Genomic DNA, 24,597 nt, shown 5'->3' on the forward strand with positions numbered 1-24,597 from the left:
AGAGTGCCTAATTTAAAGCTTATTGATAGGGAAAAAATTCATAAATTATCAATAAGATGCTCACCGTTCATGGATGTTGTACACAATAGTACAGAAAGTTTGAAATTTTCCTTTCAGGCCTGCACTCTTTACCATGACATTATGATATTATCATGATTTAATCATTCAAAGGAAGGTTATTATACAGTAGACCTTGCTGTCATGACTAAGAGCATACCAGCTGGTAATTAGAATAACCTTGTCAAATAAATCAGCTATTTAACACTTAATAACACAATAAACCCAAAGCATTCGCCAAGCATGCTCCATTGAACAAGTGTTGGAGCATGCATTTATGTCAAAGCCCAGCACTAGAGTAAGCTGCCATGCTGATTCTTGATCCCAATAATGAAACATCACAATGTGACAGGACTAGTTAGGAGCACCTAACTCATCATATAAAATTAGACACCATGTGGATCATCTTGAGATTGCAACAGCCAGATGCTAAATGCACTAATATAAACATGCCAGCGATGATGCACGGGTAGTCAGGACTCGGAACAAGATAAGCAGTGTGTTGTGTTAGAACCTGGAGGTGAAGCCAACCATTCCTCCCACCAGAATCATCAACCAGCTCCTTCCCATTATTTCAATGTATGTTCACTGATCTTGCTACACTGTTCTGGATCTGACAATAAACTACTTGCTCGTGCAGATAAGTTTGCCATTGATACAGCAGACAGGACAGGCTGATCATGAATTCAAATATTAGTTAGAAATATTAGTTGAGTTTTGCAATGTTATACAATGAGGAAACCATTTCAGATGAAATGTGTTGCCTCAGCAACAAGCAGAGCTAACACATGCCAGCTCCAATGCACAAGGTTGAGCGTGCAAGCAAAATGTAATTTGCAGAACAACGTACCTCTGATATTAACCTAGATAGCATGCACGTTGCCAACAGAACTTTGTTTGAACTCCACTAGAAAACGTTTAGTGGATGCAATTATGTCAAGCTCCACAAATAAAGTGAGCTAACTTGCTGATTCTTGCCGCCAATAGTTGAGACATGCCAATGTGATAGCTCACTTGGAAGATAGATACCAGTGCATTAAACAATTGAACAACATAAAAGAGATTCCATATGCTGCTGCCAGATCTCAAACCTTAAGAGACACCAACTGGGGTTGAACTGGCAGGATTCTGTTTGTCTACCATCAAATTGATGCTGGGTCTTGAAGAACATCCTCCATATAAATAGGCCTCAGCACAAAGCTAGACACATCAAACCAAAACTTTCCTCTCTTTCTCATCTCTCAAGCACAACAGAGAGTTTTAGCAACAGACATGGCCTTCCACCAAAGATCTATTAGCTTCCCTTCTAGGCCTCTCTCCAAAGTTGAAGAAGAGCTGAACAGCATAGAGGCATGCATCTCTTCACCCTCCCTGACCATCGAGACGATCTCTGATGGTTTGAGGGGACTTGGGGACATCTACAGGTCCATTGAGGAGATCATGTGCCTGCCTAGCAACCAAGCTTACTCATCACAGCATAGGAAGTTGTTGGATGGAGAGATGGAATGCTCTCTTGGGCTACTGGATCTCTGCAATTCTACGAATGAGGTCTTCACCGAGTTGAAGACTATCATCCAAGATCTGCAAGTGTCTCTCAGAAAAGGAGATGATACACTTGTTCAAGCCAAGATCCAGTCATACATCCGCTTGGTGAAGAAGACAAAGAAACATTCCAAGAAGACGAAGAAGGTTGTCTCAGACAAGGACTGCAGGATAGTTAAGCTGTTGAGCGAAGCTAGAGAGATCACCACCTCTCTATTCGAGTCAACAATGCACCTCTTGTCAAAGCAAATTGCTGCGCCAAAATTGTCTCTAATCTCCAAGGCACTCCAGAAGAAAAACTCAGTTATTTGCAATGAGGAGCAGTTGCAGGTGTTAGAGTGTTGCATCAGAGATCTTGAGGCTGGAGCAGGACTTCTGTTCAGGAGATTGGTCCAGATCAGGGTTACTCTCCTGAACATTCTTAGCTCATAGATACTCCTGATCTAACACTCTTAAGAGCCTGCAATTAGCATCCGCCTTTTTAAGGATTCGCTGATCTTTTCCATTTGTATATGTAATAGACTTACTGTACAGAAAAAAAGCATACATGAAAGAGACAAAGTTTTGATCTATTTTTTGCCGATTACTCAGTCCTCACATATCTCTGAGATAAATGATGTGATTATACAAGCAATATCAGTATCAGTGTCTTTTCACTTATTTTCTTTTTTGCAATCAAATTGATATGAGATGTGCCATAGGGCAATGAAATGGCCATGTGAGCTAAGTCACTCTGATACCACATGTTGCCTCGTAGCAAGCAATGAAGCAAAGGATCCTTGTATAGTGGATCTTGTTGCCACAGCTAAAACAGGCCAGCTACCATACACGAGGTTGAGCATGCAAGAAGCAATGATTTTACATAATACTCCCTCCATGTTTTTATAGGATGTGGTTGACTTATATGTTTACATTTGACCATTTGTCTTATTTAAAAAATCATATAATTATTAATTATTTTGTTATAATTTGATTTATTATGGGAACATTAAGTATGACTTATAATTTCACATATTTAGATAAAAATTTTGAATAAGACGAATTGTCAAACGTAAACATAAAAGTCAACGTTGTCATAAAAAAAACATGAAGGGAGTATAACACTTTTGAAATTAACAAGAGCATAAAAAAATAGAGAACACACGTATCAACCATACCACTGTGATAGCAATAAATTAAAAGAAACCCTTGAGCATGCAATTATGTCAAGATTGACATTTAGAGTGAACTAACCTGCTGGTTCTTGTTACAAATAGTTGAGACATGACAATGTGATATGCCTTGGAAGATAGACGGGAGCATAATAAAAAAATTGAACAACACATAAGAGATTCCATATGCTGTTTATTACTGCTACCCAATCTCAAACAATGATAAGACATCATCAGGGAGCTGAAATAGCATGATTCTGTTTGTCTACCATCCAAATGATGCTGTTTCTAGCAAATCCACTGAATAAATAGGCCTGGGTGCAAAGCTAGGCAGATCAAACCATAAATTTCCTTTCCTTCTCATCTATTGAATTCAACACAGAGAGGCAAGAGTTCTATCAATAGGCATGGCTTTCCACCAAAGATCAATTAGCTTGCCTTCTAGGCCTCTCTCCAAAGCTGAAGAGGACCTGCACAGCATAGAGTCATGCATCTCTTCACCCTCCCTGACCATTGATACAACCTCCGATGGTTTGACAAGGCTACAGAACATCTACGACTCTATTGAGGAGATCATGTGCCTGCCTAGCAACCAAGTGTGCTCATCCCAGCAGAGGAAGTTGTGGGATGAAGAGATAGAATGCTCCCTTGAGCTACTAGACCTCTGCAATGCTATGAGTGAGGTCTTTACTGAGTTGAAGGACATCATCCAAGATCTGCAAGTGTCTCTCAGAAAAGGAGATGATGCAGTTGTTCAAGCCAAGATCCAGGCATACATCCGCTTGGTGAAGAAGGCAAAGAAACATTTCAAGAAGACTGTGAAGAAAGCTGTCTCAGACAAGGAGGACTGCAAGATTGTCAAGCTGTTGAGCAAGGCTAGAGAGATCACTACCTCTCTACTTGAGTCAACAATGCACCTCTTGTCGAAGCAAATCGTCCTGCCAAAGTTGTCTCTCATCTCCAAGGCATTCCAGAAGAAAAACTCGGTGATGTGCAATGAGGAGCAGTTCAAGGTGTTAGAGTGCTGCATCGGAGATCTTGAGGCTGGAGCAGGACTTCTCTTCAGGAGATTGGTCCAGAGCAGGGTTACTCTCCTGAACATTCTTAGCTCATAGATACTCCACACGATCTGACACTTAGCCTGCGATTGGCATCCGCCTTTTAAAGGATTTGCTAATCCTTTCCATTCGTATATGTTATAGACTTACTGTACAGGAAAAAAAATCATCAAAGAGACAAAAGTTTTGATCTAATTCTTGTCTTGCACTTGGTCCTCACATATTGCTGAGTTACATGATGTCATTATGCAATGCAATGTCACTATTATTGTCTTGGTGATATACACATTGCACAATCCGGCACAATTATTATGAAATAGGAGTATATGGGAAAAGGTAGTGATATTTTTCATTTCTATTATGTTTTACAGTCAAAATGATCTATGACATGCCATAGGCTATGCAATAGCCATGTGGGCCATGTCACCCTCATGCCATTTGTTGCCTCACTAGCAAGCAAAGGATCCATGTACAGTGGATCTTGCTGCTGCAGACAAAACAGGGCAAATCCAATACATAAGGTTAAGTGTGTGAGCAGCATGGATTGCACATAATAGAACAGTTGTTGAGATTAACAAGATCATAAAAAATAGGTAACATGCACGGCAACAGCAATATTCCAGTAGCACTCTATCAATATAATCCCTTGAGGGCATGCAATTATGCCAAGATACACCAGTAGAGTGAACTAACCTGCTGGTTCTTGCTTGCAATAGATGGAACATGACAACGTCATAGCTCACTTTGAAGATAGATGCAGCGCAGCGCATTAAAATATTGAACATACAAGACTATATGCTGCAGTCAGATCTCAAAACATGATAGACAGCATCTTGGGGGTGAACTGGCAGGATTCCATTTGTCTACCATCCAATTGATGACATGTTTAGCACATCCTCTGTATAAATAGGCCTCAGCACAAAACTAGACATCAAACCAAAAATTTCTTCTCTTTCTCATCTCTGAAACTCAACTGAGTGACCGATTTTAAGCAACAGACATGGCTTTCCACCAAAGATCAATTAGCTTGCCTTCTAGGCCTCAAGCTAAAGTTGAAGAGGAGCTGTGCATCCTAGATGCAATCATCTCTTCACCCTCGACAACCATTGATACAATGTGTGAGGGTTTGAGGAGGCTTGCCAAGATCTACAGCTCTATCAAGGAGATCATGTGCCTTCCTAGCAACCAAGCTTTCCCCTCCCAACAGAGGAAAGTGTTGGATGGAGAAATGGAATGCTCACTTGCGCTACTGGATCTATGCAATGCGATGCATGAAGACTTCACTGAGTCGAAGGCCATCATTCAAGATCTGCAAGTGGCCCTCAGAAAAGGAGATGGCCCAGCTATTCAATCCAAGATTCAATCATATGCCTGCTTGTTGAAGAAGGCGAAGAAACATTTCAAGAAGACTTCAAAGAAGGTTTCTTCCGAAAAGGAGGATTGCAGGATGGCCAGACTACTGAGGGAGGCTAGAGAGATCTCTACCTCTTTACTGGAGTCCACACTGCATCTCTTGTCAAAGCAAATTGAAATGCCGAAACAATCACTTGTTTCCAAGGCATTCAACAAGAAGAAAGCAGTTGTGTGTGAGGAGGAGCAATTGCAGGTGTTAGAGTGCAGTATTGGAGATCTTGAGAGTGGAGCAGGACAGCTGTTCAGGAAATTGGTCCAGAGCAGAGTCTCTCTCCTGAACATCCTTAGCTCATAGATACTCCACAATTTTCACTCGGCACCCAGTGATTAGCATCCACATTTTAAAGGATCTGCTGATCTATCCCATTGTATACATAGAAATGCACAGAAAACTCCATACAAATAGAGAGCAAAAGGTTTTGGTCAAACTCATGTGAAAAAAAAATCCTTGCATTGCTTCTGATTTCACCCTCTGTGTGATTATCCATGTCAATACTGCTGCCCTTGTGGTTTGCTCTGAATACAGTCTGCAAAAAACAGCATGCGATCGGTGAAATATGTGTATTATCTGCTGAAACCAACAAAAATCTGTCCAATGAACGCGAAAAAAAAAGAGAGAATGGATTAAGCGCTGGAGCTAAACACCCACTCGTGGACTCAGGTCTCCACGGCATGGCTGCAAAGGATCCGACATGAATTCCTACTGGGACCGCAAAGCATAGCGAAAATTGAGATACAGTCCGGTTGTGAGCTAGGGTTAGGGGCGGCATACCTCCGTTAAAACTGATGGTGATGGAGACCTAGATATTGCCGAGGGGTCCCTTCCAGCAGGGGTGGCGACTAGCGAGGGGGGGGGGTTTGCTCGCCGGCAGCCGGCGGCGCATCTCCTCTTCTCCGGTGCGCGTCTCCTCTTCGCCGGCAGCAGACGATGACACGTGGAGTGGGTAGGGGGTGGATTCATGGGCTTCCTGTTGGGCCGGACGATCTCGCTACCCTTCAGCTCGGCCCATGGTATTATGACAACAACTGGGCTGCTAATTAATGCTTTTTTTTCGGTAGATATATGTATAGAAAAATTGAACAGGTTACAATGATCATATATTCCGTGGAGTAGGCGCACCAAAGGCTAATATAGATTTTTATATATTTTTATAGGTTTTTTCATGTTTATATTAGTGTTCAAAACATTTTAGTCCGATTTAAAACTTTCAGCGTCAAAAATTTGAAACTTTTAACATCAAACTCGAAACTTTTGTATCAAATTTAAATTTAAAAAATTTCAGTCCAAATTTCGAAATACTCAAAATTAAAACTTTCATTTGCAATTATTTGAAATTATAAACTCAAATCTCAAAACTTTGAACTCAATTTGTCCTATTATTTTGTAATTAAAAATAATTAAAATGATAATGACATTAGCTAGCAATAATAACTCCGCCTCAAGTTTGGACCGTGCACGATATAATCACCCAGCGCGCACACGCTAAGAGCAAAGTCAATAGTACAAACTACTAGTCCTAAAAATTAAAATTTAACACATCATCTATAACTAATATAATAGCCAACTCAATTAATCACAATTACATGCTACAACAACAATATATGACCCTATTACCCTACCATCTTTCTCAATCCGTACTACAGCTGACTTTTTTATGAACAAGATACAAAAATTACATTATAAAAGATTTTCTTGACACGAACCATGGTACTTTCTAGCATTAGTAGTACCCTAGCATGCTTACATTATTTTATTACTCCGCCAACTAACCACATCCAAGTACATCACTCATAAAAGCAAATATGGCAATTAATGTTACTGAAGAAGAGACGAGGAAACAAGCGAATTGGGTTGCAACTTCAAATTATTAGGCACCCGTGCGAATGATTTGCTGCCATTAAAAAAAAGGAAACATGACAACCCGACAAGCTTAGTTATCATCGTTCAACACAAGGCCTCACGGATCGTCTCGAGATTTTGAGCTGAAGCAAGGCAACCATGCTGCACGAAGGCAATTATGGGCGCAATCATCGTATCATACTGAAGCATAAGCCAACCAAACACAGCGATTTCTGCGACCAATGAACAGATGATAACACACACGATGTGAAGTCAAGCTCCTCATTTGCACGGTTGCAACAGCAAAGCACAGCTCATCCCCTCCTCACTGCATTGCATTGCTTGCTCATCACAGATCTCGCGATCTGGTATCTGGCATTAAACTGAACTCACACGCTCGTGCAGTTGAGTTTGTCGCCGGTTTCAGGTGCGGCATGACAGCTATAGTTCAGAGGCTCAATTATCAGTGGAGATAATGCGTCTTGATCTTGCATCGAGCAAAACATGCAAGGATTAAAGAAACAGAGGCCTGTAATGGAGATGGTAGCTTCTGTTGCAGCACAATGCATGCTTGATGCTTCGTCAATTATCAGTGAGATTCTCTCTGTCTGCTGGTCCAGCTATGAGATGGCTTCTACTTCCTTCGGTTATATACAGAGAGGCCATGGTTGGGTGTTGACAGCATTGAGAAGCAGCCTGATCTCTCTCAACTTCTCTTCCATTTCCAGAGAGAAACAAGTCATCAGCTTCCATCCCAACAATGGCATTCCACCTCAGGTCCGCTAGTGTGCCTTCCAGCCCTTGCTCTGGCGAAACCGACATCAAAGAACAGCTCCAGAGCCTCAAGGAGATCATCTGCTCACCTTCTGCAACCATGGAAACAATGTGCAATGGTTTCAGGAGGCTTACAGATGTGTACAGCTGCATGGATGAGATCATTTGCTTGCCCAGCAGCCAAGCTATCCTTTGCCAGAATCAGCAGAGGAGAGCAGTGGAGCAAGAGCTGGAGCGGTCTCTCATCTTGCTTGACCTCTGCAACGCCATGCAAGAGAGCTTCTCTGATCTCAAGGCGATCACCCAGGAGATGCAGTTGGCCATCAAGAGAGGTGACGATGCAGCAATTCAGTCTTACGCCCGCCTGACCAAGAAGGCACTGAAACAGTTCAGGAAGATCAACAAGAAGTCTGCTTCAGAAGACCAGGAGTGCTGCAGGGTTGTCAAGCTGTTGGCTGATGCCAGAGAGATCGCTCTCTCAGTGCTTGAATCGACTTTGCATCTCCTGTCAAAGCAGATCGCGATGCCGAGTTCTAGCAAGTGGTCTCTTGTCTCCAAGGCCTTCCAGAAGACGAAGGTTACATGCAAGGAGGAACAATTGCAGGCGTTGGAGTTGGACATTGTTGATCTCGAGAGCGGAGCCGAGACTTTGTTCAGGAGATTGATCCAGAGCAGAGTTTCTCTTTTGAATGCTCTTAGCTTGTAGATAGATCATACACCAATTCTGATTCCCTGTGATTGGCATCTGCCTTTTAGAGGATTTGCTGATCATTGAAACAATTTTGTCACGTGTACATAAATGAGAAAATGTACAGAAGTCACACGATTGAAAAACAAAGGATATTTTCCTTTTTGTCTAATTTCACTCATTCACTGTCTTGATTCCTTTTGCCCCTCAATCCATAATCCACATGGATGGCAACAGAACAATCACCTTACATTTTGAGTGCTTCAGCTGGAAGCTTTCTCATGAGGGGACATATATAGCAATTTAATCAGAATTTCTTTCATCTTATAATATAGACATTAGTAGTAGTGCAGAGTTCAACGCAAAGCTTTACCATGAGATGGCCATGCCATTGCTATTCACATGAGATGTGCCTCAAGAACAAGCACAAGATTCTTCTGCGATGGATCTTGCCCTCCATATAATTAATGGCAGCATGACATATTGACACCTCGTTGGCTGATATAGTTGTTGATAAATTGTTCCACAAGCAGATGGAGTAGCAAGGTTTGATAGCAATCTCCATTAAAGAAGTGCAGGAGCATGCACATATGATAAGGCTCAGCACTAGAGTAAGCTGCCGTGATGATTCCTGTTGCCAATACTACACTGATATGTGCGATCAGCGACAGATGACACATGATATGGAGTCAACTCCTCTGCACGGTTGCAACAGCAAGTACAGCTCATCTCCTCTCACTGCTCTGCATTGCTTGCTCACCGATCTTGTGGCTGGATCTGGCATTAAACTGACCTTGCACGCTCGTGCAGATGAGTTTGTCTCCAGTTTCTGACAAGTGAGGCATGACAGCTAGCTTACTGAAAGCTCAATTAGAGTAGAGGTATAGATGCTTCATCCATCGAGCAAAGCATACAAAGATTAAAGAAACAGAAACCTGTCGTGGAGATGGTGGCTTCTGGTGCAGCACAAGGCTTCAAATTATCAGTGAGATTCTTTCTGTCTGCTTGTCCAATTATGAGATCGCCTCTCCTTCATTATATATACAGAGAAGCCATGGTTGGGTGTTGACAACATGCAAATCAGTCTGTCTAATCTCCTCTTCCATTTCCAGAGAGAAACCAGGCATCACCTTCCATCCCAACCATGGCATTCCATCTCAGATCTGCAAGTGTGCCATCCAGCCCTCGCTCTGGCGAAATAGATATTGAAGAACAGTTGCAGAGCCTCAAGACCATTTCTTCACCCTCTGCAACCATGGAAACAATGAGCAATGGTTTCAGGAGGGTTACAGATGTGTACAACAGCATGGATGAGATTATATGCTTGCCCAGCAGTCACGCTAACCTTTGCCAGCATCAGCATAGGAGAGCAGTGGAGCAAGAACTGGAGCAGTCTCTCACCTTGCTTGACCTCTGCACTGCCATGCAAGAGAGCTTCTCTGAGATCAAGGTGAGCACCCAGGATATGCAATTGGCCATCAAGAGAGGTGACGATGCAGCAGTTCAGTCCAAGGTTCAGTCTTACTCCCGCCAGACCAAGAAGATGCAGAAACAGTTTAAGAAAATCAGCAATAAGGCTGCTTATTCAGCTCATCAGGATAGCTGCAGGGTGGTCAAGCTGCTGGCTGATGCCAGACAGACTGCTCTCTCAGTGCTTGAATCAACTTTGCATTTCCTGTCAAAGCAGATTGCAGTGCCAAATTCCAGCAAGTGGTCACTTGTCTCCAAGGCCTTCCAGAAGACAAAGGTTACATGCCAGGAGGAGCAATTACAGGCATTGGAGTTGGAAATTGCTGATCTTGAGAACGAAGTTGAGACTTTGTTCAGGAGATTGATCCAGAGCAGAGTTTCTCTTTTGAATGCTCTTGCTTGTAGATAGATCATGCACTGCCTCTGATCCCCTGTGACTGGCATCTGCCTTTTAGAGGATTTGCTGATCATTGGAACAGTTTTGTTATGTGTACATAAATGAGAGGAAATGTACAGAAATTCACAAGATTGAAACAAAGAATCTTCCTTTTATCTAATTTCACTGTCTTATTTCTTTTGCCCCTTACTACCACAGATAATTGAACAATCACCTGACATTTGAGTGCTTCAGCTGAAGCTTGTTCATGAAGGGAAAAGACAATTTGATAAGAATTTTCTTCATCGATCTTGGCTGTTATAATATAGATATCAGTACAGTTCAAATATTAGATTTGGTAAGCTTTACCGTTCAATGGCCATGTCATTAGTATTCAGATAAGACGTGCCTCAAGAAACAGGCACAAGATCCTTCTGCAGTGGATCTTGCCTTCCATATAGCACCATAACAGATTGCCAGCTCGTGTGGTTGTTGATAAATTATTCTGCAATCAGGAGTAGCAGCAGTTGCAACAGAACTACTCTATAGTGATCTCCATGCATGACAAAGGCTCAGCACTAGAGTAAGCTGCCATGCTGATTCCTGCTGCAATAACTGGAACATGACAGTGTGATTCATTTTGGCCTCACCAGAAATTTGGACAGCACATGGAATCATCTTGAGATTGCCACAGATGCTAAATGCTGTTAGCAAAGCAGGCAAGCCAGTGATGTGATGTTCCAAGATGAGTGAGAATATTCTACATAAGAAACACAGTTTGGAGCCTGGAGAGGAAGTCAACTGCTGCTCCTGCGAGCAAGGCTCATCCTTCTCATGATCCAGATCTGGATCATACATAAGACTACACAGTCGTGCAAGTGAATTTGCCACCAATAATCAGGACATGACAGCATCATAAGCTGAGCTAGAGATACCTCTAGGCTTGGTTGTGAAACATAAAAAAACATCAGCATGTCGAGATGGGTGGCATCTGTTGCAGCAAAGCACTTCTTTATTATTGAGATTCCATTGTTGTCTACACAATGAGAGATGCCATTGCTTCTGCCTCTTTGGTTATATATAGAGGAAAGCTATAGCCGGGTCAACACCATTGCAGCAAAGCATTCTTCTCATCTCCACTTCCGCAGAGAAGAGAAAAAGGAGAAAGATAGCTTCCACTGCAGCCATGGCATTCCACCTCAGATCTGCAAGTGTGCCATCCAGCCCTTGCTTCAACGAAACGAATGTTGAAGAACAGCTGCAGAGTCTAAAGATGACTATTTTCTCATCCTGTTCAACCATCGAGATGATGAGCAGTGGCTTGAAGAAGCTTGGGAATATCTATAATTGCATCAATGAGATCATGTGCCTGCCCTGCAGCCAAGCTCAGCTTTGCCAGACACTGCAGAGAAAAGAAGTTGAGCAAGAGCTGGAGTGCTCTCTTGTCTTGCTCGACCTCTGCAACACCATGCAGGAGAACTTTTCCAGGCTCAAGGCATGGATCCAGGACATGCAGCTGGTTGTCAAGAGAGGAGATGGTGCAGCTGTCCAAGCCAAGATCCATTCTTACATCCGCCTTGCCAAAAGGGGGCAAAAACAGTTCAAGAAGATCAGCAAGAAGTCTTCTTCAGCTGATCAGGAGAGCTGCAGAGTGATCAGGTTGTTGGCCGAAGCCAGAGAGATAGCTCTCGCAATGCTCGAGTCGTCATCACATCTCCTCTTGAAGCAGGTTGCTTTGCCAAGCTCAAGCAAATGGTATCTTGTTTCCAAGACATTCCAGAAAAGAAGGCATGTCTGTGAGGATGAGCAATTGCAGGTGTTGGAGTTAGACGTTATTGATCTAGAGAGTGGAGTTGAGAATCTGTTCAAGAAGTCAATCCAGTGCAGAGTTTCTATTCTCAACACTCTCAGCTTGTAGGTAGATCATCAACCTAATCCCCTGCGATTGGCATCCACCTTTTAGAGGATTTGCTGATCATTGGAACAAAATTTTGATGTGTACATATATGAGAGGAATTGTACAGAAACTCAGTTGAGAAACAAAAACAAAGGATTTTGTACACTTCCTATTGTTGATTACATTGTTTATGCATGTTTGATATAAACACCTATTTTTTAAGAATATGATCACCATATTAACTGTTAGAGAAGCAGATAGCAGATTGTTCAAGTGCAGCTTTGAAATGATTTACTATGATGTGGCCATGCTATTTAGATGCTATGTGCTGCCTCAGCAACAAGCAAAGGATCCTTGAGCAGTGGATCTTGCTACCAGAGCTAAGACAAACCAGCTTCAATGCACGAGGCTGAGCTTGTGAGCAGCATCGATTGCAGATAATAAAAATGCACAAAAACCTATAAGAATAATACTCAGTTGTCAGTACCACTCCATTAAAATAACCACTTGAGAGTTGAAAACGCAATAATGTCAAGATCCACCAATAGAGTGAACTAACCTGCCGATTCTTGCTTCCAATGGTTGGAACATGACAATGTGATGACTCATCGGGAGGATATGTGGCAGACTAATATATTGAATTACACATGAGTGATAGAATAGATTCCATATGCTGCTACCTGATCTCAGACCTTGATAAACAGCATCTGGGGAGATGAACTGGAGGGATTCCACTTGTCTACAATCAACATGATCTGTCTCATGCAGTTCCTCTGTATAAATAGGCCTTGCCAGAGGCCAAACACATCAAACCAAAGCAGAGGCCAAACACATCAAACCAAAGCTTGCCTCTCCTTCTCATTCCTCAGCCACAACACAACAAGAATTTCATCAACAGATATGGCTTGCCACCAAAGATCAATTAGCTTGCCTTCTAGGCCTCACTCAAAAGTTGAAGAAGGGCTGCACAGCCTAGAGGCATGCATCTCTTCACCTTCAATGACCATTGAGATCCTCTCTGATGGCTTAAGGAGGCTTGAGGATATCTATGGCTCTGTTGAGGACATCATGTGCCTTCCTAGCAACCAAATTTGCTCATCCCAGCAAAGGAGGTTGTTGGATGGAGAAATGGAATGCTCCCTTGAGCTACTGGATCTTTGCAATGCTATGCATGAGGTGTTCGCTGAGTTGAAGGCCATCATCCAAGATATGCAAGTATCTCTTAGGAAAGGAGATGATGTAGTTGTTCAAGCTAAGATCCAGTCATACATTCGCTTGGTCAAGAAGGCAAAAAACCATTTCAAGAAGACTGTGAAGAAGGTTACCTCAGACAAGGAGGATTGCAAGATGGTCAAGCTGTTGAGCAAGGCTAGAGAGATCACAACCTCTCTACTTGAGTCATCAATGCAGCTCTTGTCGAAGCAAATTGCAACACCAAAAATGTCCCTCATCTCCAAGGCATTCCAGAGGAAAATTTCAGTTGTTTGCAGTGAGGAGCAGTTGCAGGTGTTAGAGTGCAGCATCGGGGATCTTGAGGCTGGAGCAGGACTTCTGTTCAGGAGATTGGTCCAGAGCAGGGTTACTCTCCTTAACATTCTTAGCTCATAGATACTCCTCTGTCACTCTTGACACCATGTGATTGGCATCCGCCTTTTAAAGGATTTTCTGATCCTTCCATTTGTATATATAGTGTACAGAAAAGTTTATACATGAAAGAGATAAAAGTTTTGATCTAATTTGTGCTGTTCATTCAATTTCAATCCTCACATACTACTGAAGTTCATGATGTTACTGTTCAAAGCAATGTCTGTACTATTGCCTTTTCCAGTGCAAAAAACAAAATGTTGATATAGTTCATGTTGAAAATATACTACTTGACAGAATCATCCAATCTCAACAATATTAAACTTTGTCAATTACTTGTTTCGATCAACAAATATGCAGGATATTTGAACAGATGAAAATACATAAGTAGAAAAGGATATGCATGTTTCAGCCACAAAATATATATGGTAGTACAGATTTTTTTTCAGAAAGCAAGATCAAGCATAGCTGTCTGATTGACAAATAGTAGTGCTGTTTTAACAACTTGAAATGATTGTAATTTACATACTGATACACTCCTTATGAGATGGATCTGTTCCTATATAGCAAATATGCCAGCTCCAACTGCAAGGTTAAACTATAAGTAAACACAGAGCTGGTCTGGTATGACTAATCATAAAGGGTGGGAACTCAACTTTAAACCCCCCCCCCCCCAGGTAATAAGCAACACATTCAATTGGGACATAGAAAGTGACGAAACACTGCTTGAAGCTAGAAAAAGTATGCTGCTCAAGACTCCTTTGAAGATTTTAATCAATCTGTTGCAACACAAATCTAGGACCTTAACTAACACCAAAACACATGGTATTAAACGGCAAGATTATGTATTTACCATTCGATCATGGCCCCATTTGATTGCTATTCAATTGTTCACAGGTAGCCAGGTAGGCATTCTTTAAAGGGCCAAATTTTATCTGCGCTTCATTCTTTAATTGTTATACAGTATTTTTATTGTTTGTAATGGTACAGATAACAAAGCACTTATTTGTCTTTAGTATATTCCAAGGTAATACATTTTGGTTGAATAGTCATCTTAAAACTTGTAATTAGAGAACAGTACGAACTGACTCTGAAATCATTAATTCAGGTCTGATCTACACAAAATCCAGGTCTTTGGTAGTTCGATTGTTGAGAACTTGAGATTCTATAGACATAACCTGATAGTTCAATATTTGAGATTCTGTAGACATAATCTAACAGCATGCACTTCTTGCACATACCACAACAACAAATATACAAGAAAATTTGTATTCACTCATCTGTGTTTTGAAGCACAGATCTGCATCAGAAAATATATCCATAGGTTTGTAGCTCTTGTCAAAAGAATATGTCAGTTTGCTTGGACTGTGCCTTGAGATCCTTCAATTTCTTTAAAATGTTAGTGAAATAATCTTGCAAATACTTCTCTAAGGTGAGAATATCCTTCGATTCTACCCCAAGAAGCTGGTATGTATCATTCATTGGAGCTGAGAAAATTGTGTCACTGGAGAGGACCTAAATTATAACAATTAAATAATTAACTTCCATAAGCCTTGAGCCCTTGACAAATGTTACCATTACTAAAAAAATCAAGTACACTACTTAGAAAGTTCTAGAGTGTAACCTCTGAGAATGCCAGCCTGTCAGCCACATCATTTGTCCACTGGAAGAACCGTGTCAACTGACGAGTAAATCTCAACACTGCAACGGGGACAGTAGTTACATTGGCGTCTTGGCCTGCCAACCGCTCACACAACGTAATCACCTGAAGAATGAAAACAATACAATAGAAGAGTAAACAATAATATCCAACTCCTAGAAGCCATCATTTGGTATACTAACATAGAAAACGAAATTAAGAGAAAGAAATACAAAATTAGCACTCCATCTCCTGAAGAATGCATGACATTTTCAACAATAATATAGTCTCCACATGCAAACTTGACTTTTACATTTATTTGAATATGCTTGTGAACATATTATTGTATTGCAAAAAATCAAAAATTCTCATGACAAGTTTGATGATTTACTTTACATATGACAAACCTAAATACCAATTGATATGTTGGTGGTCAAAGGTAAGGAAGTTCAGCTACACATTTTACAAAAGTGCATATATTTCTGATGGAAGGAGTATATTACCAGTGAAGAATAGACATGCTATGTAATTCATTCATGGATTTACCAAACTTTCCTGATATAATATGTATTCATATTTAAAAAAAAACAATGACTTCACACGTCATTAGAACAATATACAGTTTACTACCTCTTGAGTTGTCCAAGCACGTGGTCCAGCAAAAGTTAAGAGCTTCCTGCTAGCCTTCTCATTCCGCATGGCAATAAATGTCAGTCGAGCTACGTCCTACAATCACGCAAGGGAAGTTATGTCAAAGGAAGACACTAGAGATACTGTTACAAAAGGGTCACAGTTTCATCTTTCAATGGAGGAGAAAGATAAACCTGGGTATCCATGTAAGCAATCCGGGTGGGAGCATCAGTTCCCCAAACCGATTTCTCTTCTAATATGGGCACAGCATATTGCCCAATTAGGCCCTATTCAAAGAAACATTTGACAGAATTCATTTCAGGAAACAATAAGTAAACAAGACTAGAAGAAGGTTCTTTAAAGAGCAACTGCCTTTTTCACTATAATATCTATATTAAACTAATGTTTATATTATTAAAGGACAATATAGAACCCCAGGGAAGGATACACATCTACCTGCATGAAACCACACAAACGGATGATGGTATAATCCAGTCCAGTATCCTGAATAAACTTCTCTGTACAATGCTTGATTTCCATCAAGGGAACCTCGGGATGCTTGTCACAGTTATGGATAGAGTAGAACACATACTTTTGAATTCCCATGGCCTTAGCGCATTGTATTAGAGCAACCTTTCCTTCCCAATCTACCTAAATAGAACAACTGTTAGCAAAAGTGAAACCAAATTCATTTGGTGGCTCTACAGATATATGTCATAAGACTCGCAGTATAAGGAGTACATCACAATTATGCAATCTGTAAATAGCAACGTGATTGGCTTTAGTCACAACTCAACAACAGTACAACTACACTTAACCAGAATCATCTTCAGGACAGTCGACAGGAACACACAACAGAACTATCACATTATGCTCACAAAAATGCTAACAACATACCGTCCGAATAGGCTCTTCTGGGCGCCCTGTAGCACAATCAATGACGGTATGAATTCCAACAAGCGTCGCGGGTATTGTCTCCGGCTTGCTGAGGTCAGCCTGAATTAGTTGCAAGACAAATAACTAAATAAGCACAACCAAATAGCCATGAGGGAAATTTTCTATACCGAGCACCAACACTATATACAACAAGAAGTCATGACACATGTATGTATGTGATCAACAGGCAGCATTGAAGTAGTGAATGAAAACCTACATTGACGACAGTGGCGCCCCAGTCCCGGAGGAAATCGGCCGGCGCTGGGCGGGGCCTGACGAGGCACCGCACGTCGTAGCCCTCGTCCAGCGCCCGCCTGACGACCTGACGGCCCAGCGTCCCGGTGGCGCCGACCACCAGGATGCTGGTCGGCCGGACGGGCGTGCCCTGCGCGATGCTGGTCGGGACCACCGTCTGCGCGTTGCAGGTCAACACCAGCCTGCAGCACGGCCCACCTGGAGAAGGAGAGCGCGATCCTCACTACCTCACAAGACCCGCGTCCGCGTGCAAATGCAAGCGAGAAGGGGCTAGATGGACGGATTCGTGCGTGTGTCAGTTACCTTTGGGCGATGCGTGGTGGAGGAAGGGGCGTGGGCGCGGGCGCGCGCGCGCGCGGGCAGTCGAGGAGCGGCGCGCCGCGGGGGTGGTGAGCTGCGAGGGCAGGGAGGAGAGGCTGGTCGACGACGCCATTTGCTTTGCTTGCGAGTTGCGACGGGGAGAGGTGGCGGGGCTCGTCGGCTTTTGGGGGTTGGGGGAGGGGAGTGGCGGAGAGGAGATGCGGAGTCGCCGATGTCCGTGGCGCCACGTCTACCGCCATCCCGTCATCCGTTTTCTCCCTGTCACTGTCACTCTCCTCTGTTTTCTCCTTTTCTTCCTAACCTCTCGTCTTCTTAGGAGCGTATAATTGGTTTTAGGATTTTCTTAACATATGGAGCAGTTTATTTGTTAGCTGGTGGAGCATATAAAAGTTTTGTTCTTAATTAAAGTATTTTTTATTTATAAATATATCGTTTCATTTTCTCTCAAAAAAAACAAACAATGTCTTCTCTTGATTCTACCTTAATGACCTCCATCGTAACCTTTTACACTTTATACATGTTTTTGTTTAGTTTTTAAAATGCTCCTATGTCAGCCATATATATATATATATATATATATATATATATTATCTATGGAAAAAATTACACTAATTCATCCGTTCAAAAAACTTTCAATTATTTATATTTAATTCCAGAAGTTGATTGGAATGTATGAAGCACAACTTATTTAACTTGAATTTGTCCCAAAACCACTCTAAGGTTTAGATAAGATCTCGTTTCTTCTTCTTATACAAAAGGAAAACAATATCCTAGAAAAGAGGATGTCTTTTGTTTTGCAAGAGGTGATATTATATGTATTAGTTAGAATATAGAATTTCAATATGTCTCATCTGTTTCATAATGTAATACATTTTGGTTATGTCTAGATTTATCTATATACTATTATATTATATATATATTATAAATATATATAAATCAAATTAATACTAGAAGCCTTATATTATGAGACGGATATAGTAACTCAGAACACTGAAGTTGGTGGTAAGATGATCCTGATGAAACAAGTATCTTGGATTATGCTTCCAGCAGAATCTTATTGATATTCTTTTACGCTTGTGCTCTAGAAGTATTCACATTAATAGGATTATGTTTGTACATTATGTTTTCAGCGATCTAAAAATAAAGACTAAAAATAACCTTAAAGAAAAAACTCTCAAAATCAACTCAAAATTAAAATTTAAAAATTCAATATTGGTTTATAAGCGCGAGCAATAGCAAAAGATGAGGTGTACAGCTGCTACCCTGCATTCTCTATAGATGCCGGGTCTAAATGCGAAATTCGTTGTGCCGCCATTTTCGGCCATTCCTTGTGACCGAGTGGTCATTTGCCACATCGCCTTTCCGTCCTCGTAGAGGGTGACAGGATGTTAGTTTTGTGGTTTTTTTTTAAATATAAAAATTAAATTTGTAATTTATTTAATAAATAAAATTCAAAAAATTCCCAGAACAGACTGGCTAACGTGTGGCCCGTAATAGCTGGGCCCAAACGGGACCGTGGCTTACGTGCAGTCAATAATTAATGGGCCGTAGGAAGCTTCATGAGGTAGACCAAATGGAGGTAGCCCATATTATGGAGCGGAGCCCAGTGAACGGCCTGCATCGCCACGCCCCTTTCGCATCGTAACCTGGCCCCGTTTGGCCCAGCGAGCCCACGTTAGGTTCGTCTGGAACGTCCGATCTTGTTTGAGCGGTCTAGATTGAAACTGTATAGGGTGTTGCAGACTACGTACGTCTTTGCTAGTTACAAAACGTAAACTGTGTGGGCTATATAGAACACGGTTTCACTAAATTCGTTTTCATGGACACAAAGCGGATTCATGTATTGATAAGAAGCATAGAAGGCGCCCCTGCCTACTCGCCGCTGTCTCGTCTCCGTCCATCCCGCGATCTCCGACTCCGACCCCGTCGACGACCACCGCGCCCCTCGCCGGCGACGGAGCGAGAATGCAGGGCGGATCCAGCGGCATCGTCTACGGCGGCCTCAAGTACCAGGCAAGCTACGGCGCCTTCTGGAACCTTCTAGAACAGTCTCACGTAGGCGTCCCCCTCCCCTTCTCTTCTCATTTCCTCACCCGCTTGCACTCTTCCAGGCGAGGTGCATCGCCGACGTGCGCGCGGACGCCGGGTCGACCACCTTCCTCGCGGGGACGCTCAGCCTCAAGGAGGAGAACGAGGTGCGTCTTTTGGAGGGGCGGTGCTCTCCGACTAACTCCTCTTCTTCCATCGACTCTTCTGCCCTTGTGCTGCAGCAATTCGAGCATCTGTTAAGGTGGAAGAGAGTGGCTTGATTGGATCTCTAACCCTTTGTTGCTTCCAAGTAGGTGCACCTGATCCGGCTGTCGCCGGCGGAGAGCGAGCTGGTGTGCGACGGGCTGTTCTACCACCCCAACGAGATCTGGGACCTCAAGTCCTGCCCCTTCGATCACAGGGTCTTCTCCACGGTCTACACGTCTGGTAATGAAGAATTCCTCTCTTTACTAATTACTACTCTCTCTGTGCTGGTGCATTGGGCATTTCAAGTCATAAATTTGTATACATTTCTGTATGTTCTGATATGGATGGAAGGTGAGGGTTATGGTGCTTCTGTTTGGAAGATCCCGGAGATGTATGGGCAGTCGAATTCGCCGCAACTTGAGCAGCTTTTCACGCTTGATGAGCACACGGGCAAGATAAGATGGTACTCTCTCTTGTTTCTATTCATGTTATGTGCTTGCTTGTTCTGGGACCATTTAATCTTAGTGCTGTTGAGTCCCTTTTTTCCCCACCTGTTGATTTTAAGCATGTAGGCAGCCAGAATCTAATTGCAGAATTCAACTTTATGCTAATGATTTGCAAAGCCAATAAAAGGGCTGTTGTTTGGAGGAATAGTCGAGTCACAAAAGAGATTACTGTGATTCCGCCATCACTGCTTTATAGAGCTCATTGACATGAGGGTTATGCACCATGTGAACTGCAAGCGGTTATTTCAAGTTTTCATAGCATACTCACGTGTTTCACAACACACCAATAACATGTCCGTGCGTTGCAACGACCCATACAACTGAATGTGGGCTATATGGGCCCATATGGCTGCGGATGTACCCATATGAGTGGGGATAGACGGGGGGTGTGGATAGATCATAAAGCATTGGATCTAACCTTTCAGGGAAGGCGGTGGTTGCGCGCTTCGTGCGATGGGAGAGTGATGCCTACGCTTTTAAGTAGTAGATATGGCTGCAATTGAAAGCTGAAGCAGCATAAGAATTAATTTTGGCTCATCAGTGGCTCTAATAGGGAACAAACAGTAGATGAAATTACTATTTTTTGAAATAAAGTTTTAGACAAGTTATGACCTTTCTTCATAGTCTTATAAGTTACTCATATCATACATATAATCTTTATCATCTCTTTTCATAAATTATTATCTCCTAGTGGTTCCATGCTCGGATTATTATCTGTAAGATGTCTTATATTTGCAGTGTTCTCTGGTGGCCACTGGGGAAGCATGACAAGTTAATTAGCATTGATGACAGAAATATATTTCTTTGGAATATAGATGCATCAAATAAGTCAGCCAAGGTGTGCTCAGCATCCTCTTGTTTTACCAAGAATACATCAACAAAAGTAGATAGCATTATTTTCAGGATTCAGTATCAACTTTATGAAAACTGACAGTTCAGTAGCTCTGTTAGCAATGTTAGGAACTTAATCTGGCCCTAACTTGAATTCCTAAGTTACAGGTGATACAAAAGGGATCTGCTGACATGCTTCCCAATTTACGTGGTGGAGCTTGGGATCCACACAATCACAATTCAGTTGCTGCAATTACTGATTCATCACTTCACTGCTGGGATCTCCGTTCTATGAAGTTAATACCTTCTGAATCTTGATCCATTAGATTTTCTGAGCTTGTTTCTGTGGTTTAGATGTTGAAGCTCTCCAGTTATGTCTATGTTTGTGAACTGTTCTCAGGAAATCGAATGCAATTGAGCATGCTCATTTTCGAGATGTGGATTATAACCCCAAGAAAGAGCACTTAATTGTGAGTGGTGATGCTTGTACTTTCTTTCTAGTATTTCAGATCAAGGCATTGTTTGTTTTCTTAAGTCATGATTATGAACTACTGGAAAAATAATATTGCTGTATTACTTTTGCTTTCTTTGTTAACTTTGAACTTTGTTTTGTCTTCATTTGTGATTAAGCATCATGCGTAGATTCTTTTTTCTAACATTAGTAGTAAGTACTGTGGTATCAGGTGTACCGTTACTTGTTTCTTGTTACTTTGTTATTGCTCAGTGAAAGTAAATGTCAGTTTCGCTTCTGTTTTGCCAATAAATTTGTATTAGATATTATTTTATAATCAAACTGATTTAATCTAGCTGAATCATCTAATCCTAATTCAGAGTTTATTGAACCAGACAACTACCCAATTAACAGTGATAGTTACAACTATTTCTTACTTTTATTCAATTTGATTTTTATATACCACCAATAAATGCTTTATGCATTGCAGGCAACAGCAGAAGATGAATTTGGTATTCACTTATGGGATCTCAGAACGCTTAAGCATCCTCTGAAGAATCTCCCTGGACATTCACATTGGTATATTGCTGTATCAGTTACTCAAAGTCTCAAGCTAGAACCCTTTCAATTCATTGTTGGTGGATCCTTGTGAATTTTGCAGGACATGGGCTGTTCGGCACAATCCTGAGCACGATCAGCTGATTCTGGTCTCTCCTTCTCTCTCTACTTGTGCAAATGTTTAATATATTTGTAATGTACCGTTTTGTTGAGTACTGAGTGCTGACTATATTGCAACTTGTGTAGAGTGCTGGAACAGATTCAACTGTCAATTTGTGGTTTGCTAAAGTTGGCACTGATGACTTGGGACCTGAAAGGTTTCTATTCCTTGTATATTTTATTTGTAGATTACTTTTTACTTTTTTTTTTGTTATAACTTTGATTCTCACATTGTTCTTATCAGCCCTTCTGGTTCACCCGCAAGAGAAGAAGAACCATTACTAAACTCATACACTGACTATGAAGATAGCATATATGGTACCTCAGATATCCCTACTTGTTTGCAATTTTACGTTATAATTTTGACAAGGAATCACACAATGACACAAAAATTGTAGGTATTGCATGGAGCTCCCATGATCCATCATTATTTGCTTCTTTGTCTTATGATGGAAGGGTAAGTACCCGCAGCATTTTATATGCCTGTTTGAAATATCTGCCTTGTGATTTTAAAATTGAGATTATCAAATATGATTTGAATATTGACTCTAATGATCTATGATGATTCCTCTAATGGTCAGGTTGTTTTAGAATCAGTCAAGCCCTACTTGCAGAGAAAATGAAGCTGTTGTGTCTATTTTCTCCATTGTAAGGGCACATGATACTTCCCCTTTGCTCAGTCTGTTCTTCATGTGTTGTCCTAACAAACTTTTCATTTTTCTCCTCTGCTCAAGCAGACTTGTTTGTTGTGCATATAAATTGGTGTTGTAGAGCTTCTCCTTGTCATTCCATACACTGTATTCTGGTACATGGAGTTGATGGCCTGATTCGACAGTTTGTAGCCCCAGACAACAGCAAGCCAATAATATTTCAGTAACCTCTTGGCAGAAGTCCATTGTCATATGATCTGACACCCTTGTGATTCAGGCCAGCTGTGATTGCAAAATATCTGATCTAGCCTATTGGGAAACAAATACAGCGTGGTACCACTGATGAGTGATGCTAAATACCGCTTCTTGGAAGTCTTGTGTATCTGAGAAAAGTTTGGCGCCAAATGGTTGCATTATGTGGTGAAAGTATGACCAATCTAAATTTTGTAGAGCTGTTGAGATTGACAAGATCAAGCTTCTGCTTATCACTCGGTGTTTTTTACTGTATGCTATGGCTGTCTTTATTTAGCAAACAGTAATATTTCATCTGTATATTTCAACTTACAAAATCATTTAGGGAATGAGTAGGGACCATTGTGCCTTTTCTTTTTCTAGTTTATTGATTCGCACAAATTAGCCTCACCTTCAAAATGTTTTCGGCATGAACAACCTAGGAACTCATCATGCGGTAGGGTCGCATGTTTTCAGTACTTCTGAAATTGACCCTTTTCTTATTTTAAATCAGATGTGATCGTTCATAATTTTTCTTAGAAATTGTTTAAAATCTTTACTTGTTTTTCCCATTTACATAGGAAAAATGATGATGCAACACAGTCTGGTCCCTTGTGTTCGCTCCATCTGTCGCCAAAATCCCCACCCCGAACACACGCAGACATTCACGTTTTCTCCATGTGTCATTAATCATGCCTGAGAAATTCGTGCATCAATTACTCCATACAAGGACAATTTTTTAATTGGAGGATTATAAACAATTCCGACTAATTTTACTAGTTAATGTGAATATTTCCTTTACAATTTCAATCCTATGCCTTATCAAATTCCATCACAAGAATCTCAATTCCTACATAAAATATAGAATAAATATCTTGTATTCTCCTCATTTTAAGATGTAAAACTTTTTAGCTTTGTCTATGTTTGTATGAATGCTTAATGCATTTAGACATATAGTAAAACAGATGGATAAATCTAGACGAAACTAAATAAATTTAAAATATAAAACAGAGGGAGTATTTAGCAAGTTGCATTTATGATACATTGTTGTTTAAGATAGATAAAATCCATGATAGTATAAGGAATTTTGGTACTTATACTATGGGACAAGTATTAGATTACATGATATTTATGATAACTATTTGATAATATAAATGAATGAATTAAGATGATATATTTTTATTTTGAAGATTTTGAATCGATGGATTATGTGATGTTAGCAGAGTGTGAAGTGTGTTTTTATAAATCTAATATTTAGGTAAAACGAACAAGATATTACTAACACAAAGTTAAAATATTGGTTTAAAAGGTATTTTAAAAAACTTTTATAAAACAAACATAGTTT

General features: G+C 41.1%; 8 protein-coding genes and 1 pseudogene across 9 annotated transcripts; 8 read left to right on the forward strand and 1 right to left on the reverse strand.

Annotated features, from left to right (window-relative positions):
- Positions 1-1,329: 1,329 nt before the first annotated feature.
- LOC107304837 lies at positions 1,330-2,059 on the forward strand. The gene has a single exon (XM_015840519.2). The coding sequence runs from the start codon at positions 1,330-1,332 to the stop codon at positions 2,029-2,031; it is 702 nt and encodes a 233-aa protein (XP_015696005.1). The 3' UTR covers positions 2,032-2,059.
- A 964-nt stretch (positions 2,060-3,023) lies between these two features.
- LOC102716060 lies at positions 3,024-3,964 on the forward strand. The gene has a single exon (XM_015840518.2). It carries the CDS (start codon positions 3,158-3,160, stop codon positions 3,863-3,865), a length of 708 nt encoding a protein of 235 aa, XP_015696004.1. The 5' UTR covers positions 3,024-3,157; the 3' UTR covers positions 3,866-3,964.
- Positions 3,965-4,793: 829 nt separating this feature from the next.
- Positions 4,794-5,703, forward strand: LOC107304836. Its single transcript, XM_015840517.2, has one exon. It carries the CDS (start codon positions 4,809-4,811, stop codon positions 5,514-5,516), a length of 708 nt encoding a protein of 235 aa, XP_015696003.1. The 5' UTR covers positions 4,794-4,808; the 3' UTR covers positions 5,517-5,703.
- Positions 5,704-7,821: 2,118 nt separating this feature from the next.
- On the forward strand, positions 7,822-8,541 carry LOC107303388. Its single transcript, XM_015840699.2, has one exon. The coding sequence runs from the start codon at positions 7,822-7,824 to the stop codon at positions 8,539-8,541; it is 720 nt and encodes a 239-aa protein (XP_015696185.1).
- Positions 8,542-9,649: 1,108 nt separating this feature from the next.
- Positions 9,650-10,402, forward strand: LOC102716617. Its single transcript, XM_015840698.2, has one exon. The coding sequence runs from the start codon at positions 9,668-9,670 to the stop codon at positions 10,400-10,402; it is 735 nt and encodes a 244-aa protein (XP_015696184.1). The 5' UTR covers positions 9,650-9,667.
- Positions 10,403-11,419: 1,017 nt separating this feature from the next.
- On the forward strand, positions 11,420-12,287 carry LOC107303368 (annotated as a pseudogene).
- An 876-nt stretch (positions 12,288-13,163) lies between these two features.
- On the forward strand, positions 13,164-13,874 carry LOC102716894. The gene has a single exon (XM_015840258.2). The coding sequence runs from the start codon at positions 13,167-13,169 to the stop codon at positions 13,872-13,874; it is 708 nt and encodes a 235-aa protein (XP_015695744.2). The 5' UTR covers positions 13,164-13,166.
- A 1,047-nt stretch (positions 13,875-14,921) lies between these two features.
- Positions 14,922-17,813, reverse strand: LOC102703330 (protein HIGH CHLOROPHYLL FLUORESCENCE PHENOTYPE 244, chloroplastic). Its single transcript, XM_015840227.2, has 8 exons — positions 17,614-17,813; positions 17,273-17,508; positions 17,017-17,115; positions 16,576-16,770; positions 16,314-16,406; positions 16,120-16,215; positions 15,475-15,615; positions 14,922-15,365 (listed from the first exon to the last, which is right to left on the reverse strand). Exons 1-8 carry the CDS (start codon positions 17,741-17,743, stop codon positions 15,189-15,191), a joined length of 1,167 nt encoding a protein of 388 aa, XP_015695713.2. The 5' UTR covers positions 17,744-17,813; the 3' UTR covers positions 14,922-15,188.
- Positions 17,814-19,499: 1,686 nt separating this feature from the next.
- On the forward strand, positions 19,500-23,550 carry LOC102703609 (WD repeat-containing protein DWA2). 2 transcript variants are annotated; one of them, XM_006660308.2, is made up of 14 exons: positions 19,500-19,644; positions 19,743-19,826; positions 19,974-20,106; positions 20,218-20,329; positions 21,111-21,210; positions 21,372-21,499; positions 21,604-21,673; positions 22,145-22,233; positions 22,316-22,361; positions 22,459-22,529; positions 22,616-22,689; positions 22,770-22,828; positions 22,953-23,019; positions 23,109-23,550. In XM_006660308.2, the coding sequence occupies exons 1-13, from the start codon at positions 19,597-19,599 to the stop codon at positions 22,992-22,994; spliced, it is 1,056 nt and encodes a 351-aa protein (XP_006660371.1). In that variant the 5' UTR covers positions 19,500-19,596; the 3' UTR covers positions 22,995-23,019; positions 23,109-23,550. The 2 variants fall into 2 exon arrangements, with proteins under 2 accessions (XP_006660371.1, XP_015696061.1); XM_015840575.1 differs by having other exon boundaries at positions 22,953-23,550.
- Positions 23,551-24,597: the final 1,047 nt, after the last annotated feature.

This window comes from Oryza brachyantha, chromosome 8 (genome assembly GCF_000231095.2).
Source record: "Oryza brachyantha chromosome 8, ObraRS2, whole genome shotgun sequence".
Taxonomy (NCBI): Eukaryota; Viridiplantae; Streptophyta; class Magnoliopsida; order Poales; family Poaceae; genus Oryza; species Oryza brachyantha.